Source organism: Danio rerio, chromosome 7, assembly GCF_049306965.1.
Source record: "Danio rerio strain Tuebingen ecotype United States chromosome 7, GRCz12tu, whole genome shotgun sequence".
NCBI classification, from domain to species: Eukaryota; Metazoa; Chordata; class Actinopteri; order Cypriniformes; family Danionidae; genus Danio; species Danio rerio.
In genome coordinates, this window is record NC_133182.1 from 40,525,707 (window position 1) to 40,546,004 (window position 20,298).

Below are 20,298 nucleotides of genomic sequence, written 5' to 3' on the forward strand. Positions count from 1 at the left end.
AGTCAACAGAATATATAAAGGAGAAAATCACTAATGATGCATTACCATTATTTCTTTTCCATTGGCAGTGGCTTTTCAGATCAAATGATCCAAGATATTATCAGCGCTTACATGGTGTTGCCTAACAGGATCACAGTGCCGTTGATAGGTGAGGTTGAGCTGGCACAGCTTCGCTTCCCCATGCCAAAGGTGAACACCCAAACATAACACTACCATCTCATCACTCGTTATTAAGCAAACCATGCTCACTTACTGATGTTATTATTCAGCCATCTCTTCTGCTGTCTTCTTTTATGTTTGGATCTCTCATTAGGGAGTGCTGAGGATTTATTTTATTGAAGCTCAGAATCTGGAAGTAAAGGACACGTATCTTGGCGGACTAATCAAAGGCAAGTCTGACCCATATGGTATGCTGCTGGTCAGCAACCAACTTTTCAGAAGTAAGACAATCAAAGAGTGTCTGCACCCCAAGTGGAACGAGGTGTATGAGGTGAGTATGGAGAAACGCTATGCTTATACTGTAATACAAAGATCAAATATTACAAATCTGCATGCATGTGTTTTATCAGGCACTAGTATATGAACCTTCAGGACAACATCTGGAAATTGAGCTCTTTGATGAAGACCCAGATAAAGATGATTTCTTGGGAAGGTGCCAAATTCATTTAAATATCTAAAATGTGCAATATTGTCTATCATTTATCTTTTTAAAAGTGTGAAATGTATTGTTAATTTTTGTTCCAGTCTAATGATTGACTTGACTGAGCTTCATAAAGAACAGAAGGTTGATGAGGTATTTAAATTCTCATTCTTGTTACATTCATTTGCAATGCATGTTCTTTAACAAATGTCACCACCAGTTTTATTTTAGAAACTTTAATTAATGATCTGACATTTTCTTTTTTCATAGTTGAGGTAATGGATTGTACAGTATTGGCAGGTTTTATACTTTTTAAAGTCTATGGTAGTCAGTATTACAGTTTTTCTTAGTGGCTTTTTTACATTTCTCAGATCAGAATTGAAATTAATAAAACTCCCTGTTCAATCCTCACACCATTGTGTCACTTGTGCACATCAAAAAGGAAGTTTTTTATTCCTTTGAACAAGTTGTAAATGCTTTGGTAAATCCATGCAAATGATCATGTACAATTCTCTGATGTTTCCTACAATATTGATTATTTATGTCTTGTTGATCAAAATGCATTTTTTTGGTCTCTTTTAAAAAGTCTCACCCCCACACAACAGTAAATTGTTTGTTTATTGCATAAATCTTTACATGCAAAATGGCTGAACAAGTTCATAATTCATAAAACGTTTTTCTTAATGCATTTTTCTATACATTTCCACTAGACATTTTTTTTTTCTAAATCTGTCTACAGTTGGTAATTTTTTCCTAGGTGAATCTTGACTTTTTCTAATGAAGGTGCATTTCAACGGAGATTGTCTTATGTTCACACATCTGCTTTTATTCCCTTGTAAAATGTGACATTACATAAAGCAGTGTAAGCGTTATATCAAACTGTGTGGGAACACTTAACAAATGATAATAATAAACTTTTACAAATTGATGTAATATTTTTGAAAATCACTACATATATATATATATATAGATAGATAGATAGATAGATAGATAGATAGATAGATAGATAGATAGATAGATAGATAGATAGATAGATAGATAGATAGATAGATAGATAGATAGATAGATAGATAGATAGATAGATAGATAGATAGATAGATAGATAGATAGATAGATAGATAGATATAGGTCTTTTCTCTTGAACTCTGTAGTATTGCTTAATTGATTTGGAATGAAACGAATGTTATTTTTGTCCATAACTCTCATTTTATTCCACCGATCAATTTTTTGTTGTATTTTATCTGCAGTGGTTTGATTTGGAAGAAGTTACTACAGGCAAACTTCACCTGAGACTAGAGTGGCTGTCACTGTACTCGAGTGCTGAAAAACTAGATCAAGTATGCGTACACAAACACGCTGACTGACATTGATAGACATGATTAAAACATTCTATGAACCTTTGATTATTCCTTTCTCATCTTGTGTATTTTTTACTCTTATTAGGTACAGAAGAGCATAAGGACTAATGACAATCTCTCTTCCGCTCTGCTTATTGTTAACCTGGATTCAGCCAGTAATTTGCCAGTAAGAAATCTACAAACATAAGATTATGTCTGTGTTTGCGTGTACACACAGGTTCTTCCTGAGGATCTGCTGTAAAGCAACATGTTCTGATGTCCTATAAAGATACCCGTCGGACATGGTTTTCCGCTTTCAGTTACAGCATTTTAATGATCTGCTTTCATTTTCTTTACTGATATAAATTATGCTGTTGTTTATTGGGTACAATAATTTACTCAAAGAAATTATATATAATAATTTATATATATATATATATATATATATATATATATATATATATATATATATATATATATATATATATATATATATATATATATATATATATATATATATGTTATATTTATATATCTAAAAAATTTTTTATTAAATATTCTAAAAAGTTCACTCCCTAAAAAATGTTAGATATATAAATATAACATATATGTTATATTTATATATCTAACATTTTTTAGGGAGTGAACTTTTTAGAATGTTTAATTATGCAAATATAGTTTATGATATGAAAGTAAAAAAATGTCTTAAATTTCAAAAGCAAACAATTTAGACCTACTGGAATATTTTGTTGTTTTTTATTTTAAATTGTTTTAAAAACAGGTGTTAATTTTCTTTTCTTTGTTTAAAGCTACCCAATTGGCCAAACACCTATCCAAAAGCCATACAGGCAATGGTCAATACAGGAACAAACAGGAGCATAAGAGTAATCCAAAGCTTAGTCAGGAAACAGGCAAATGGTCAGGACAGGAACTAACAGAAAATAAAAAAATTGTCATCGTGGTCACAGGCAAAGAGGTTGATGCAAGTGACAAAACAATATAAACAAGAAACAAAGCAAGGGTCAAGAAACAAGGCAAGGCTACATAATAGAATTCTTTGTAATGCTTGGATAACAAAGCCATTTCAGCAAAGTCATTAAATGGTCTTTCTGATTAGTCCATTATGAGCTTCCAGCTGTGTGAGTGCAATCATGGAGAGAACTGAAACTGGTGTGTGTGCGGTGCATGATGGGATTTGTAGTTCTTATCAGTGGCATATGTGTAGTTCTCCAACAATCTGCACAGGCTGGATTACAACAAATAGCAATCTCACTAGAGCCTTGAACACATTTTTTTTTAACCTCTATTTACCCATATAGTTTAATTATCTTACTTAAAATAACTTTTGTTTGAAAAGTTCTTCATGTATTTGCAGCTACCTGCTGAGGACTCTGACCTGAACTGAGTTGAATTCAATTGATTTGAGTTTATTATAGTTTTTAAAGCTTGTCAGTATTTTGAAGATTAGTTATGTGGAAAAATATGTGGAGTTTGCTTGTTCTGACACATTATTTAAAATATTTGACTAATAAATAACTAAATTTGAGTTTGTTTTTGATGAGGCAAGTAAAATATTTTACAAATCTTAAAAGTCCTCAGTGTTCAGTCCTGTATAAGTTTGAAATTTCATTTACAAGTGTCTTCAAAATGTCTTAATTCTTAAATTTGACTCCTAGTCTTCTTGTAAAATACCCATTTTATTAATGGTTTTCATTGTGCCTTCCTCTTGTACTGTAAGAGTGTCTTTGAGGGCAGTTTTGGCTGTGGAAACCTAAAGGAAAGGAGAGCGTCTGGTCTAGTCTTTTGTGAGAACGCTGACTCTCTCTGTAGAGAGTTATTTGTGAGTTTGCCAGTAAAATCTGCATCCTGGTTCCCCAAATCTAACTGAAGCCATTTAACCAATAGTGTGAATACATTTCTTCCATTCAAATAACAAATGAACCTCAATGCATGTTAATTGACATTTCCCCCCGCTGTTTATTAAAAAGTGAAAATATTCTCACCTTTTGCTCGTCATCATTTGGTTCCAACTCTTTGTGTTTATTTTATTTATTTATTTTGAATATATAAAGCATTTTTCATTTTTTTTCATTTTCTATTAATCAGAAGAAAGAAACTCCCAAAATGTTTGTAACAAGTGAATGGTTAGTAAATGATGAGAGAATTTTCATTTGAACTGTCCCTTTAGTTCTAGCTTAAATGCTCAGTAACTATGTTCACCCATTTATTTTTGACCCATATATTTTGTTTCTGAAGTCACATGAATGATTTAAATACAGCTTGGTCTTAGACGAGAGGGTGCAAAACCAGGTTATTTTAAGGTCTTTTTGTCCCCAACAGCATTTGCACAGAGAAGGAAAATAATAATAATAATAAATAATAATAATTATTATTATTATTTTATGTATTGTAATATTTTGTTAAACTGTGGGGCTTGGCTGATCTGACTATCCTTCTTGCATGTCCTCTTCTCATATATTACCTTTCCTATTTTCATTTTCACTCAATCCTTCCTGTGGAAAGACCAATCCTTTTGTATTTAACCCTGATGGCCCCAAACCTCCTTATAAAGGCCTGAAGGTACTTTTGAAAATTCATGCGGTGATCCGAAATCTAAGCTTGATTTAATGCCTTTTATCATTTGTGTCTTTCTTTTGTGATTTTTATTCATTAAGTGCTTCTCCAATGGATTCTTCCCTTAAGCACATCTGCATGTGTTTTACATCATCTGGATTCGGCAGATTGCTGTGGCTGTGCTCATTTTTTTTAACTTTAAGTATTGTATCAGTGCTTTTGTAAATGTAAATATAGAAAGAAGCATGACTTTCAAATAGCTGAGTTATGATTTATTATTTACAATAAACCAACCGGTCAGAATGTATTGCATATTTGTAATTGACTATTTAAAGGGATAGTTCTCCCCACAATTTGACTCTGTTAGTTGTCAGTTACTCACCTTTAACTTTTTTTTCTTCTAAAAAAAAAGATATTTTGAAGAATGCTGGTTGCTGAGACCAATTGACTTCCATAGGATTTTTGTTCCTACTATGGAAGTCAATGGGTGACAGTAACCAGCATTCTTCAAAACTTTTAAAGATTTAAAACCACATGAAAGAGAGTAAATAATGAGGTTATTATTTCTTTGTGTGAACTATCCCTTTGAGACTGTATCATGTTTTTTTGACTTTGTCATATCCCACCGCATACAATAATTGGGTTCTTTCTCTTTTTGTTCAACAGTCTGGTAAGAAAGTGAGCATAGATCCAAATCCTTTTGTCAAACTGACTGTAGGACAGAAGACGTGCACAAGCAAGGTAGCATTGATTAATCAGCTTTAACATCTTAAAGTCCTGCAATGCACATATACCCTGTCCTGTACTTTGCAGGTGAGGTATAAAACCAGTGAGCCACTGTGGGAAGAGACTTTCCCCTTCCTTATCAACAACCCCCAGACTCAGGAACTGGAAATTGAGGTATTCTATAAGGGATCGTCCTAAAAGCATGAATGTTTGTTAACAAATAGTCACTAAAATCATCTTAATTACTGAAATCTACTTCAATGTTTATTAATCAAAAGAAGACAGATTATTTAAAGACCAATAAAGCGTGTGTTAATTATGATTAAAAGCTCAGGATTAGTAAAAGTAAACTGACGTGTGATTTGTTTGTCTCAGGTGAAGGATAGTAAGCACAAGTGCTCTCTGGGTAGTCTACAAGTGTCTCTTGCATCTCTCCTGAATGAGGTGGACATGACTCTGAATCAGCAGTTTCCTCTGCAGAGCTCCGGCCCCAACAGCACCCTCAAACTCAAAATGGCTCTCAGGGTTGGTGTGTCTGTGTGCATTGTTTTTGTGTGCATGTTACATTGAAGTCTTCTGTCAATATATTTTATCCATGTGAATGTGCTTTTTGTGTTCACAGATCCTGTCGTTGGAAAAGGAGGTCACATCCAGCCACCCGTCATCTGTCCGAGTGAGAATCACTAGTCAGAGTAACACTTGTGTGCCTCCAAAACCTCAAGCTACCAGCAGCCCTACAGACATCCAGCCGTCCCAGAACCCACCCTGTACCCCTCCACCGGACACGCCTCAGGGGAAAAGAGGGTCTGATGGCTCCCCGGTGCGGTTAGCAGATGCTGGTCGCAGTCTGTCCAGTCTTGGGATAGGCAGCTCGCACAAGCGTCAGTCTCATCGAGACTCTACGCCTAGTCTGGCCTCCGACATTTCTCTACCCTGCGCCACACTGGAGCTCCAGCAGAGGTTACAGCAGCTGCAAAAGTGAGTCGGAGTCTATTTCTATAAGTAGAGTTGTATGATTCCAAGTATTCCAGAGTCACAACTTCCACCGTGGGAGTTGATGGTCAGTCTTGCATCCTTGTAAGTTCAGACATCGCAAGTTTGATATGGAAAACAAACTCCATATCAAACACAACAGGTAAATCTTCAAAGGCAACAGTGTACTTTATAACGTTATTCACATCACCCTGGCTAAGTTATTTAATTTTCTTAACAATAAAATGAAAAGATATAACTGCCTATTTACATTTTGTTATTAATAACTTAACAGACATCAAATATGTAAAGGCATCGTGTAGCTACATATTTATATGAGTGTCATCATCACTGTATGCATATTTCCTGCAGGCACAGGATGTCAACATGATGCCATATTGACATTGTACCCCAACGTATCCCAACATCGTGGGGATATTAGATTTGGTTTGGAAATAAAAATTGGCTGCGCTGTGTGAATGCAGCATAGATATGTACACTAGATATTGCATAGGGACCCTGAGTATGCTTCAATAGCGCCACCACATTGGTACAGTGCTCCCAGGACAAATGTCATTCAACCGCACTAGTCAAAACAGTGTTATTACGTGAAGAGGCGGGATTTTAGTGCTGTCTACGGGTGTAGTAACGAGCAAACAAAGAAAACAAAGCACAAAGGCAGAACATTTCATAGGTAATATTAAGTTTTTTTTCTGTTTTTGTATGTTCTGAACTTTTGTGCTAATCAGGTAACGTTATTGATGATAACAGTCACTTACTGCATTCACCATACGGCAAAGCAGCTCCAACTCGCACTAAACACTCGGCTTATGCTAGTTTTGTTGAATAAAATCAGCAAACAATGCAAAAGAAATATGACAACGAGATGCTGCGCTGCCAGAAACTTGTATTATTGTCGCCTAACGTTAGTGAAAGAGTCATTCGGGGGATTCATTCACAAACAAATCGCTCTCTCCATCAGTATGAGAAGTGAAAGCAGAACAGGAGGTGTGTTTCAGGACACGGATTAGATCAAATTTAACAGGGAGGGTGAATAGTACATTTCTGTACACACAAACACAAGCTTTTTGTCAGGAATGCCCGTGCGGTCACTGATCCATCAATGTAGAAAAGTTATGTAAATTTATAATTTTTGTAATTAGAAAATTAAAATTACATACTAACATCCAGGAAAACTCCCGATCACAGATATATGTGTTTATGTGTATATCTCTGGCTTTGCATGGCCACAGTCCTCCACTTTACCTTGGTCCCGCATTCATTTCAAAGGAGCACTACCCTGTAGCAAGATGGCGGCGCTATTGATGCATTCCGTCCAATAGATAACAATAGACCAGGCGACATGTAGTGTATATATCTATGTGAATGTAGAAGGAAGATTGCCGGAAAGAGCGCGTCCACGTCTAGAACGTGCTGACGTGAGACACCTGCTTTAGCCAATCAGAGCAGTCCGACGCATTCACGTGCGCTCGGTTTATGAGAATAAAAGCCTTTGAATATTTTTCCAGACACCTTTAGCTGCTAGATGTTAGTCAGATAACGTTTCTATGTTCCTTTTAATGCTAACTGTGTAAATAATTATCGATGAAATGTTTATGATAATCCGTTGTGTGTTTACCTTCAAGCTTTGCGTGTGCCCGTGAGCGCCCATAGCGCCAGCACACACACATATCATGAACATCTCGACATGCGAAAGTGTTCCTCTATATGTTTTCATTGGAGTTGTACTCAATGCTGATCCATCCAAAGAGTTTGTAATGTAGTCAAATGTTTACAAACACAAGTGCAGCCGTTTACATGTCATTTCTGGTTAATGATGTCAGAATTTACCGGCATTTTGCGATGGATGTGTGAATGCTCTTTTCCGGAAAAATTCTGTAATGTCCTCGCCTGTGTGAACAGTGCTTTTTTGATTTTACCGGTAAAGTCATTCCGGAAATTTTCCGGATATTTACCGGTATCACTGTGTGAAAGGGGCTAACGTCTTATGATGTTGTGTGCCTGCACACCTGAGCCTATAACATAACTGCCATATAAAGCATACCCTATCTCTTTTGCTGAATATTAGTTTTAATAATTTATAATGGCCATTATAAATGTATACTGTACAATATATAATATAGGAAATAAAGGGAAGCAATCAGTCAAATGTGAAGAATCTGTACATGGTTAAATAAATTAATATATTAACTTATCTTTGCGCTCAGGCAAATCACGTTACCTGGGAACAATAATAGATTCAAAAGACCAAAGAGTCGTTAGATGGAGACACAATGAATTAAATATCACGTTTAACAACTATAGGGAGATGAGATCCAGCGGTAGACTCTTAATGAACTGTCTGACCTTCACTGCTCTAATCTGGGCAGGTGGGCTCAAAGCATCCGCTGACTGCCTGGAGTTCAGACGTCTGCATACTGTACGCTGCAGCACATACCAGTGTGTCAGCGTCCCTGCATGGTCTTAAAGTCTTAAAATGTCTTCAATTTCAAAAACAAAATTTTAGATCTTAATAAGTCTTAAATTTACTAAAATATTGTCTTGTAGGTATTATCATTTTAAACAGGTCTTAGTTTTCATTGCAAAGAGATACAATCAACAATTGCTGTTCAACATTTTTATAGTAACTTCTCTCAATTAAATTCCATAATCAGGGAAAGAAGACTAAAACAATTGCACAATTTCTCATGACAATAACTGAGCAACAATTCACTTAACCTGATACATATTCAATCAATTTGGTCCAAAAGTCAATGTATATGTATATAGTTTTTTAATTTATGCCATTGTCTCTATAAAAAATAAACTTTTAACAATAAACAATGTTAATTGTGTTATTATATTGTGTTATTAAAGTGTATACAACTAGAGTTTTCTTGTTTTGAAACATTAAAATATGTCGCTAAAAATTTTATTATTATATATATATATTTTTTTTTTTGTGGCAAATGGCCAGGCCATTAGAAAAATTTATTATCACTGCAAGTCTAAAATTTTATTAATATACATACAATAATGAACACTTATTGATTTGTTTATTCTCAATAAAAAAATTATGATTTATTTTATATTGTTTATTGTTTAATTTTATTCCATTAGTATAACATCAGTTGTACTGCAGGCATGAAGGAATGCATAATTAAAAACAAATGAAGCTACACTTGTTGTAAAATATTTTTTCTGCATCAGTTCCAGCACTGACACACAGTGCAATAGATCATTTTATGAATTCTTTGCATCATTCAAGTTGCTTCTGGTTGATAAAGTGCCCTCATTTACTGCGCACTATTTAGGGATTAGAAAATCAGTGAACAAATGAGGGATTTTTGGCACAGCAAGAGTCAACATTGAGAGCTGATTCTGGAGTTTGGACAGTCACAGTCATTTGTAATGTTAGGCTACATTAAACAACATGATGTTGCCAAAAGTAGAAAAGCTTTCTCCTTGCATTCTGAAAAAGAAATTTTGCATTCCCAAAAATGCCACAGCCAAATCACCCTGCAGCCCAAGACCGGTTACTCACTGAAGCTAAGCCGGGCTGAGCCTGGTCAGTACCTGGATGGGACATCACATGGGAAAACTAGGTTGCTGTTGGAAGTGGTGCTAGTGATGCCCCAGTAAATGTGAAGGGGAAGCTATGCTGTCAGAGGGTGCTGTCTTTTGGATGAGACATTAAACCGAGGTCCTACCTCTCTGTGGTCAATAAAAATTCCATGGCACTTCATCAAGAGTAGGGGTTTTACCCCGGTGGCCTGGTCAAAATTCCTCTATTGGCCCTTAACCATCATGGCCTCTCAATCATCCCCATCCACTGAATTGGCTCTATCACTTGTCTCTTCACTACACTCTGTAGCTGGCGTGTGGTAAGCGCACTGGCGCTGTTGTCGCGTGACTGCTGTCGCATCACAAGTGAATGCTGCACACTGATGTTGGTGTGGAGAGACCCCCCTCATGATTGTGAAGCATTTTAAGTGTATGGCCATAGATGATAAATGCGCTATATAAATACACATTGCATTACAAAAATGGCGAAACGCTGTATTAAATGGCAAGCCGGTATGTGGTGCCATCACACAGGGTTCCCAAGCTTCTTGAAAGTACTTGAATTTCAGACATGTGTATTCAAGGCCTGAAACTTAAAAACAAGCATAGGTCCTTGAAAGTGCTTGAATTTGGTTTAAAATAAACTTTATTTGGGAGTTTGAACAATTTCTAAAACAAAAAAAAGATAAAGCATTACATTTAAAAAAATCTTACATTTAAATCTTGTTCAAGAACTGTGACAAAATAATGCACATTTTATCAATGTTTCAGAAACTGCATTTGAATATTACCATTTTTGAATTCAACAACTTATTAAAGGTCTTTGAACACGAGTGTTTAAAACATTTAAAAATGACACATTCAAAACCTCACCATTACTCTGACATTTTATGTAAATATTGTGTAAGTGAAATGTTAAGCAGAGAAAGAACTTGATGCTACATACTGTATCTTCTGGGTTATATATACAGTATGATGGTGGTGTGAATTACAAAGATGCTTGATTTGAAATTAACGTTGCTTCAAAAAGTCCTTAAAAGTCCTTGAATCTGCTGTTTATTAAATGGTGGAAACCTGTACACAGTCTGTACAGGGAAGTGACAATGTGCCATTAGTGGCTTTGGGATTGTGTCTATGTAATTTGTCTTGTGTGTAAGGTGTGTCTCTGCTTTTAGTTAATAAATCTACACTTTGTTGATGAAGCTCTATAGGAGACACTTAAACAACAGCAACACTCCACCATTGTTGTGTACTGTATGTTTGTTTGCACTTGCCTTTTATCTACATCTCCCTAAACATGTGCCATGCATGCTCATGATGTCTTTGTTTTGAAATGCTTCCACTTTGAAACTTGTTTTCCAGTTTATAAATTTTCTGTTCAAAAATGACGTTGAAACAGGCAAAATAGATACTGTTTTATATTAACTTAAAATATATTATGTTTCATTTTTAGCTGAAGTTGTTGATATTTAGAGCAGTGTTTCTCAACCACGTTCCTGGAGGACCTCCAACACTGCATGTTTTGGATGTCTCCTTTGTCTGTCACACCCATTACAGCTCTTTCAGTCTCTGCTAATAAGCTGATGATCTAAATCAGATGTGTTTGTTTAAGAAGATATGGAAAACGTGCAGAGCTGGTGGTCCTGCAGGAACGTGGTTGAAAAACACTAATTTGGATGGCCCTTTAATGTAAGAGGCTTATGGTATCTTTAAAAATCCTGTTTGGTTTTGTTGTTTTTTCTCCCAATGCAATTAAATTTTGTTAGATATTGTTAGAAGCCACACTGGTAATGCTCTGCCATTTTGTGCTTTGCACGAGAAACACCAAAAGCCAAAACACTATAAAAGTGAGAGACAACAGCGGTATGCAGTTCCGTGTGAATCATTTATCTGCACAGCCCAATGTGCAGCGCAGCAGGACTGACTGGATAACACTGAGCAAACTGCTCTCTACTGAGCCACCCTGACCAATTTAAACCGTGTAGGAGTGGGAAGCGTGACACAAACCATTTGTATTTGTCACTGATTCCCTATTAAAAGCCCCATCATAGCTTAGCTAGCTCAAACTGTATGAAATAGCCCAAAAAAGACCACAATGGTAAAACTGGTGAAAGCTGACATAAAACTAGAGGACTTTTTCAATTCACACATTGCCAAACTATGGCTGGACTTAATTGTACTCCAGTAATACTAACTGGATTATGTTGCTGAATATTACGATGGTATTAAAATGCACTGCTTTTAAAAATGTTTTCTTAAAAGAAATGAATGCTTTTTAGCAAGGGTGCATTACACTGATCAAGAGTCACAGTAAGGCATTTTTAATTTTCTAAAAGATTTCCATTTCAAATAAATGAGGCTCTTACAATTTTCTATTTAATAAAGAATTAAATGACTGCATTTACTATCTTATATCAGCTACTTTATATCAGCTTTACTATCACATTTTAAAATAGTCACGAGGTGCAATTCTGTATTTAAATATAAACTTTGTTCATGTGAAAACTTCAGAGCTTACAGATAAAATCCTCCATAAAACACTCAATTTTACCACAGCAACTTGATTAATCAATGCATATTCTCAATTATTTGTAAAACATAAGATGTTTTTATTTATTTATTTATTTGTTTGTTTATTTATTTATTTATTTATTTATTTATTGCTGTTGTTGTTTACTTTTCAAAATCCTCAAAGTTTGTCAGGTTTGTCAAAGTCTGGCATTTAAATTAGACACTGAATGACATACCTGAGGTTGCCATTGTCACAAATACCACAATTAAACTGTAGTTGGTATGCAGAAGTAAAGAGATTAATCTGTTCATTGGGAAATTCACAAAGAAGACAGATCAATTAAATGCCATTAGTTTCCTTGTTTTTTATTTGATGCTAGCACATTGTATTCAAATTACACTTTAAAAAAAACAATAGGAAGAATGGTTGGATTGTCAGTGTGAGTTTAAAATACCACAATCTATCCAGGTAGAGGTTGAAAATAATTAATTCATTGAAGATGGAATGCATTAAGGAAATCATCCACAGCAGCAGGAACATGCCTAAGGTAAAATGCCCCCAAAAGTGAAATCCTCTCTTCAACCGATATATGTTTTATTGTTTTGTTGAGCACAATAAGAAGATATTTGGAATATTATGGTATTTCCTTCTATAGTAATCAGTGGTAATAAGATACTAGTATTTTTCAGTATTCAATGACAAGATAAAGGAAACTCTAGACACCATGATATTTGATGAATCTGACATTGTGGTATTTTGTTTTTCCGTGATGTATATAATATTATATATTGTGGTATGAATACTATTTCACCAGATGGCTTGAATAGCTCCTTTTGGAAAGAATGCAATAATGTAAATGGATTGAGATTATTCTGTAAAATAAATTACAAGTATCGATAAATACAATAGAGCAAAGATTAAAGTGAGACAATTCATGCCTAATAGTCTGGGGAGCCAAATAGCAACTAGGTACAGAAATTGAATCGTCAATGCAGCATGCTGGCTCAGTGGTTAGCACTATCACCTCACAGCAAGAAGGTCGCTGGTTCGAGTCCCAGCTGGGCCAGTTGGTATTTCTGTGAGGAGTTTGCATGTTCTCCCCATGTTCATGTGGGTTTTCTCCCGGTGCACCGGTTTCCCCCACAGTTCAAACACAGTTCAAACACATGCAGTATAAGTGAATTAGATGAACAAAATTGTCCGTAGTGTATGATTGCATGTGACAGTGTGTGGTTGTTTCCTAGTACTAGGTCTAGACGGCCCTCTGGAAGGGCACCTGCTGCATAAAATATAGTTGTTGGTTCATTCTGCTGTGGCAATCACTGATAAATAAGGAACTAAGCTGAAGGAAAATTAATGAATCAGTGAAAATTGAATTGAATTGTCAAATCTAAAATTACTCTGTACAATCTTCTTTTAATAAATAATTCATAAAGATGTATCTTTATTCAATTCATCTTTATTTCTATAGCGCTTTTACAATTTAGATTGTGTCAAAGCAGCTTCACATAAAAGATTATAGTGAATTGAAATCGTGTCAGTTCAGTTTTCAGAGGTTTAGTTTAGTTCAGTTCAGTGTGGTTTAATATTCACTGCTGAGAATCCAAACACTGAAGAGCAAATCCATCGATTCGCAGCTCTAGTACTCCCGAACCATGCAAGCCAGTGGCGACAGCGGCAAGGAAAAAAGTTCACCAAATGGTGAAAGTGAAGGATAAAAACCTAGAGAGAAACCAGGCTCAAGTTGGTTACGACCATTTATACTCTGGCCAAACAACTTGTGCAGAGCTGCAATCTAGGGATATTTCTCAGATGAAAGAAGGCAGTTTTTGTGACATGGGTCATATGATTTTCAAAAGTTAAATCGCTGTCTAATATAACAACCAGATCTTTTACAGTAGAGCTAATGCTAACTGTGTATCCCTCTAATTGCAGGTCGATTTAGGCCCTGTACACAGCAGATTAAAGTTACAAACTGTTTGATCTGTTATTATTAAACACTCCTCAAACCTCATGTGTGCTTTAGGTCATTTATAATCTAGACTCAACATTACACATTGCATTGTGACTATTACAGATGTGCACATTGCAATATCAATACTAAAATGATATATTGTGTAGTCCTATCTTAGAACTCTTTGAAGAGGAGTACAATTATGCTTTTTGTGTAAACTGACCCTTTAAATTAATAGATGTATCCACTCAGTATTGACTTCATGTCGATTATTTTGACAATATGTAATCTGTTGTTTCTGTGTTCCAGTGGCTCTGGGCTGAACCTGTATCCGCTTGGAGAAGTCCAGCTCACTGTCCGACACAGCTCGCAGAGGAATAAACTTATCGTAGTGGTTCATGCCTGCAGGTGAGAAGACACATTAACCTTCATCCAAAAATATAGTTCTCCTGTCCATTTTATAGTACCACTTCCAGTTATTGTGTACATTATTTTTGGCCTAAATGTTACTTTACCACTTAAGATGTTCAGTGTACTAGTGAGAGGTGTTGTTGTGTGTGTATCTGTTTTTGCTGGGCAAAGATTATTCTTGATTAATCACATGCCCTGACTTATACACTGTGGCCAATTTAGTTTATCCAATTCAGATATACTGCATGTTTTTGGACTGTGGGGGAAACTGGAGCACCCGAAGAAAACCAATGTGAACACAGGGAGTACACGCAAACTCCACACAGAAATGCCAATTGATCCATTATTTATACATACATAAATACATACATACATGTACACAGTACATATACACAGTACACACACTTAAATTATGTCTAAACAAACTTTTTTTGTTTGTTTTTTTGTAGATGATCAGAGATAAGTCATTTCAGTATTCACACGAGTGTGAGCAAATAACGGATCTGAATTTGTGCGTTTGAATGTGACAAAACAGGTTTCTGTGAAAATACTTCTTGTTTGAATATGTTTCCCCATGTGTCATAATTGCAGAAACCTCATAGCATTGAACAAAGATGGCTCAGACCCATACATCCGCCTCTACCTGTTACCAGACAAGAGCCGCAGTGGCCGCAGAAAAACCAGCACACTCAAGAAAACGCTCAACCCCATCTATGATCAGTCGTAAGAAACCCACCAAAAAATTCTTTACAATAATAAAAAAATATTATAATTGATGAGAAACTGTTGTATAACTTGATATTTAAAAAAAAATGTTGATTCATTTTGGCAGAAGTAAATTGTATAGCTGTTCTAGAGCAGGGGTTCCCAAACTTTTCAGCCCGTGACCCCAAAAATAATCATATTAGTGGCTTGCGACCCCCATTTTTCAAGGTGGTTGTACTGTAAATATGTAAACGTTGCAGACACAACTATAGGCAAATATAAACATGAGCTTATTGACAACACAAAAATGCAACAGTCTATTAGCCATATTTTTTAAAGTAATTTATGGATTTAATTACATTTTGCTTTTAAAATTAAAGGCTGATGGCTGATTGTTATTTTTATGTTGTTTTTTCTTTAATGCAACTATTAACTATATTCTGTCGGTTATAAATAAAATATGGTAATTCTAATAGTTTAATAAAATTTATTTGAGTTTTGGATATCACCAAGCGACCCCGCGTCATTGTCCCGCGACCCCCCAGGGGGTCCTGACCCCCACTTTGAGAACCACTGTTCTAGAGAATGCTAGCTTATAGATTACAGTAAGACTAACATATTATAATGAAAAAAAAAAAAAAAAAAAAAAAAAATATATATATATATATATATATATATATATATATATATATATATATATATATATATATATATATATATATACACAGTTGAAGTCAGAATTTTTAGCCCCCCTGAATTATTAGCGCCCTTGTTTATTTTTTTCCCCAATTTCTGTTCTGTTCTGGGAAGATTGTTTCAGCACATTTCTAAGCATAATAGTTTTAAAAACGTATTTCTAATAACTGATATATTTTATCTTTTTCATGATGACAGTAAATAATATTTTACTAGAAATTTTTCAAGACACTTCTATACAGCTTAAAATGACATTAAAAGGCTTAATATATATATATATATATATATATATATATATATATATATATATATATATATATATATATATATATATATATATATATATATATATTTATGTGTGTGTGTGTGTGTATATATATATATATGTATATAAATATTAAAATAACAAAATTTAGATTTCACTGAGACTTACATTTTTTTATTATTTTAAAAATAATAAAGTAATTTAAAATAACACTTTTAAAGAATACTATTAATTACTTAATGTTATTCGCAATCACAATTTATCTCAAAAACTACTGTAATGCATAATTCTGCTCTCTTGTTCACATTAAACGTAATGTATTTCTAGAATTTTTTTTCCCAGCTTTTTCTGTTTTTGTCTTGTTTCTAGTCCAAAGATATAAAGTCTTAAATCAAGAGACATTTTCTAGACAAGCAAAAAAATATTGTCTTGTTTCCAGAAATACAGTTGAAGTCTGAATTATTAGCCCCCCTTTTAATTATTTTATATATATATATATTTCCCAAATGACGTTTAACAGAGTAAGGAAATTTTCACAGTATGCCTGATAATATTTTTTCTATTTGTTGTACTTCGGCTAGAATAAAAGCAGTTTTTAATAGAAGCGTCTTGAAAAATATCTAGTAAAATATAATTTACTGTCATCATGGCAAAGATGAAATAAAGCAGTTATTAGAAATAAGTTATTAAAACTATTATGTTTAGAAATGTGTTGAACAAATCTTCTCTCTGTTAAACAGAAATTAGCGGGAAAAGTAAACAAGGGGGCTAATAATTCTTACTTCAACTGTAATTAGTCAAAATTAACTGAGTTGTATTTCCCTAAGACAAGCTAAATCATCTGCCAGTGGGGTAAGCAAAATAATCTTGTTGTCGCTTTGAAATCAGATTATCTTGCTTACCCCAAGTCTTAAGAAAAAAAACTCACTTAATTTTGACTTATTATTTCAGAAAAACAAGACAGTATCTGTTGCTTGTCCAGACAAAATGTTCCTTTATTTAAGAATGTATTTATTTATGATATTTGGACTAGAAAATGAGACCAAATCTGTAAGTAAATCTTTTTTGCCGTGTTTCTTTGCAAAACGTTTGCTTGTATATTAAAGTCTTATTAAACAGTTAAAAAACATTTCACCCTCCAAACCAAACCAACCAAGGCTTTATAGTGTGATGCAACTGCTGATGTTTCGGAGAAATATTTCTTTGTGTAGCTCCCTTGCTGAAATTTTCTCATGATGCTGGATTACCTCTGCAAATTAAAGTATTGAAATTAAAGTATACAGATTGATGTAGAGTAGAATATTAAACAAACAACAGTCTGTAACACTTTCCCGTTGTCTTGCTTTCTTCAGCTTTGAGTTCAGTGTGTCAATGGTGGAGCTGCACAGGCGGACTCTAGACATCGCTGTCAAGAACGGAGGAGGACTGCTGTCTAAAAACAAGCTACTGCTGGGCAAGGTTAAAACAAAAATGTTTTATCCTTATTCTGTTTATTGTTGGATTTCTCTTGGCTCACAGATGTTTTTTTTTTATCACAGACACTTGTGGACTTGGGAAGTGAAGACATTTCTAAAGGATGGACTCATTGGTGTGTTTCTCATTTGTTAGTACAGTACAGTCACTCCTGTCAGTTCGCCTTAATAATCAAGTCTTCCTTTGCGTCTCAGGTATCATCTGACAGAGGATGGCGCAAAGAAACTAATGCAGACGTAGTGGCGCGTGCAAGAAAGCAGAAATGAATGGTACAGCAGGTAACTGGGACATGTTGCGGCCCGCACAGGATCACGCAGAAGCGATAGTAGCAGGAGAGTAACGGCGCTGGACTAACTAAACCAGGCTACTTCTATTGGGATTTACACTGGCCTACAAAAAGTCTCTCTCACTCTCACCAAAGCTCAAATTGCAGTCGTCAACATCAATGTTCTGCTTTCCCACGATTTCTTAAAGGATTAAAGCTCACAGTCTTTCCTGTTTTGTCTGCTTGTTTTTTGTTTTATTCGTTATTGCACATTATTTGACTTTTCGCTGAATAAAAATGGCCAGAAGATGTACTTTGAGAAAAAAGAAAACCTCTAGATCATCAGATTTATGAATGCAAACAGTAGCATACATATTTTAAGTTAATATATATTACCTTTTTGTCATAGATGTTTCAGTTTGTTACACAAAACACACAGTCATTTTTTTTTCGAAAGAAAGATGCTACATATGTAAATATGTACTGTATGTATGAACTGTTTTTCTTTGTTTTGGTTTGATGCTGTGCTTTCTTACTACCACAAATGGTAATGTACAATCTTGTCAGAAATGATGTTCAGCTCTTCATAAATGATCCATTGATAATACTTTATTTTAAAAGTATTTCATTGTTTCTTGTTCCTGTACAGAAATATTTTATACCCGTTTTGTTTGCAAGAGTTTTTTCAGGTACAGCAAAATGGTGGGTATAGTATGTGATATTTGTAAGTAGAAAATAGCTTGATTACAAAGTGTTTTGCTCATGGATTGTTTTAAGACTGTGAAACGGCTGTTGGTGTGATTTCCAGCCTTCTTCTTCTCTATGCATCAAGCATGATTATTCAGAAACATGACATTTAACTTGAATCACACTGCACTTGTGACTTTGTTCACTCACCAATTTTTCTGGACCTTTGAGTATTTTTTTCCAAACATATCATATCAGCGCATGAGGAATTTCGGCTTTCAGGCGATTATCTTGGAGATGTTCTTAATTTTTAAGCTGCAAATGTTTTGTCACTCTGGGATTTGCCTCCTTTTTAAAATTAAGAGCCTGAATGCGTTTTATTACCTTAATATGGTTTTCATTTTTATTTTATGTGTTTTTGTTAACAAGGTTGTATGGAAGGTATTAAAGCAACTGAATAAAAGATTATTCTCACTGTTGTGGCCCTCCCTTTTTAGTTAGGAATTATTTGATTATTAAACAAGTCTAATCCTGATAAAAAAGATATTATTCAATAGCTCAAAAATCTGATAAGCAAAATCTAATGGCTTTTCCATCCCAATTTATATAACTTGATTCATATCTCAGACTTTTTTTTTTTTACCTTTTGCTTTTGATTACTTAAATGATTCAAGGTGAGACTGTAATGTCATGTAATTGTTGGTCTGAATTAAAGAAAATGTTAAAAAAATACTTTTAAATGTTTCTTTTGTGGCACTTTATCAGTTTGTATTTTATTTTTTAATGACATTAAAAAATGTCATTAAAAATAGTCAGTCAGTTTTGTTCACGAGTGAGGGAAGGATGGAACGTGAGATTGACGGTGGATTGGTGCAGTGGCTGCAGTAATGCGGTCGATGTACTGGTCCGTTGTGGTAAAAAAGGAGCTGAGCCGAAAGGCAAAGCTCTCGATTTACCGGTCAATCTACGTTCCTACCCTCACCTATGGTCATGAGCTTTGGGTCATGACCGAAAGGACAAGATCTCAGATACAAGCGGCCGAAATGAGCTTCCTTCGCTGGGTGGCAGGGCGCACTCTTATGGATAGGGTGAGGAGCTCTGACGTCAGGGAGGAGCTCAGAGTAGAGCCGCTGCTCCTCCACATCGAGAGAAGTCAGCTGAGGTGGCTGGGGCATCTGTTTCGGATGCCTCCTGGATACCTACCTGGGGAGGTGTTCCAGGAATGTCCCACCGGGAGGAGGCCTCAGGGAAGATCCAGGACACGCTGGAGGGACTAAGTCTCCTGGCTGGCCTGGGAACGCCTCAGGATCTCCCCGGAGGAGCTGAAGGAAGTGTCTGGGGAGAGGGAAGTCTGGGGTTCTCTCCTAAGACTGCTGCACCCGCGACCCAACAAACAAACAAAACTTTACAAAAACAGTTCAGCAACACTTAAATATGTTAAACTTTACAGTTTATTCATATCTGTATTTTTAAAGTTTTACAGAGGTATATTCATACAGTTTGCTGATTTTATAGGA

At 35.1% G+C, this 20,298-nt stretch overlaps 1 protein-coding gene across 15 annotated transcripts in view; it reads left to right on the top strand.

Moving 5' to 3' along the window:
* esyt2b (extended synaptotagmin-like protein 2b) overlaps positions 1-19,256 on the top strand; it is an 860,030-nt gene extending 840,774 nt beyond the window's left edge. For 4 of the 15 annotated variants that reach the window (XM_073908851.1, XM_005166445.6, XM_073908849.1 and 1 more), the window contains 16 exons: positions 69-189; positions 314-490; positions 570-652; positions 745-793; positions 1,888-1,977; positions 2,084-2,164; positions 4,501-4,557; positions 5,218-5,292; positions 5,365-5,451; positions 5,653-5,802; positions 5,900-6,255; positions 14,589-14,687; positions 15,282-15,413; positions 17,709-17,814; positions 17,895-17,944; positions 18,024-18,327. In XM_073908851.1, the coding sequence (XP_073764952.1) occupies positions 69-189; positions 314-490; positions 570-652; positions 745-793; positions 1,888-1,977; positions 2,084-2,164; positions 4,501-4,557; positions 5,218-5,292; positions 5,365-5,451; positions 5,653-5,802; positions 5,900-6,255; positions 14,589-14,687; positions 15,282-15,413; positions 17,709-17,814; positions 17,895-17,944; positions 18,024-18,069 (1,759 nt within the window). In that variant the 3' untranslated portion in view covers positions 18,070-18,327. Of the gene's footprint in view, positions 1-68; positions 190-313; positions 491-569; positions 653-744; positions 794-1,887; positions 1,978-2,083; positions 2,165-3,715; positions 3,818-4,500; positions 4,558-5,217; positions 5,293-5,364; positions 5,452-5,652; positions 5,807-5,899; positions 6,256-14,588; positions 14,688-15,281; positions 15,414-17,708; positions 17,815-17,894; positions 17,945-18,023 lie in introns of all 15 variants that reach the window. The other 11 variants (XM_073908852.1, XM_002662855.7, XM_073908850.1 and 8 more) reach the window with 5 other exon arrangements.
* The last annotated feature ends 1,042 nt before the right edge of the window (positions 19,257-20,298 follow it).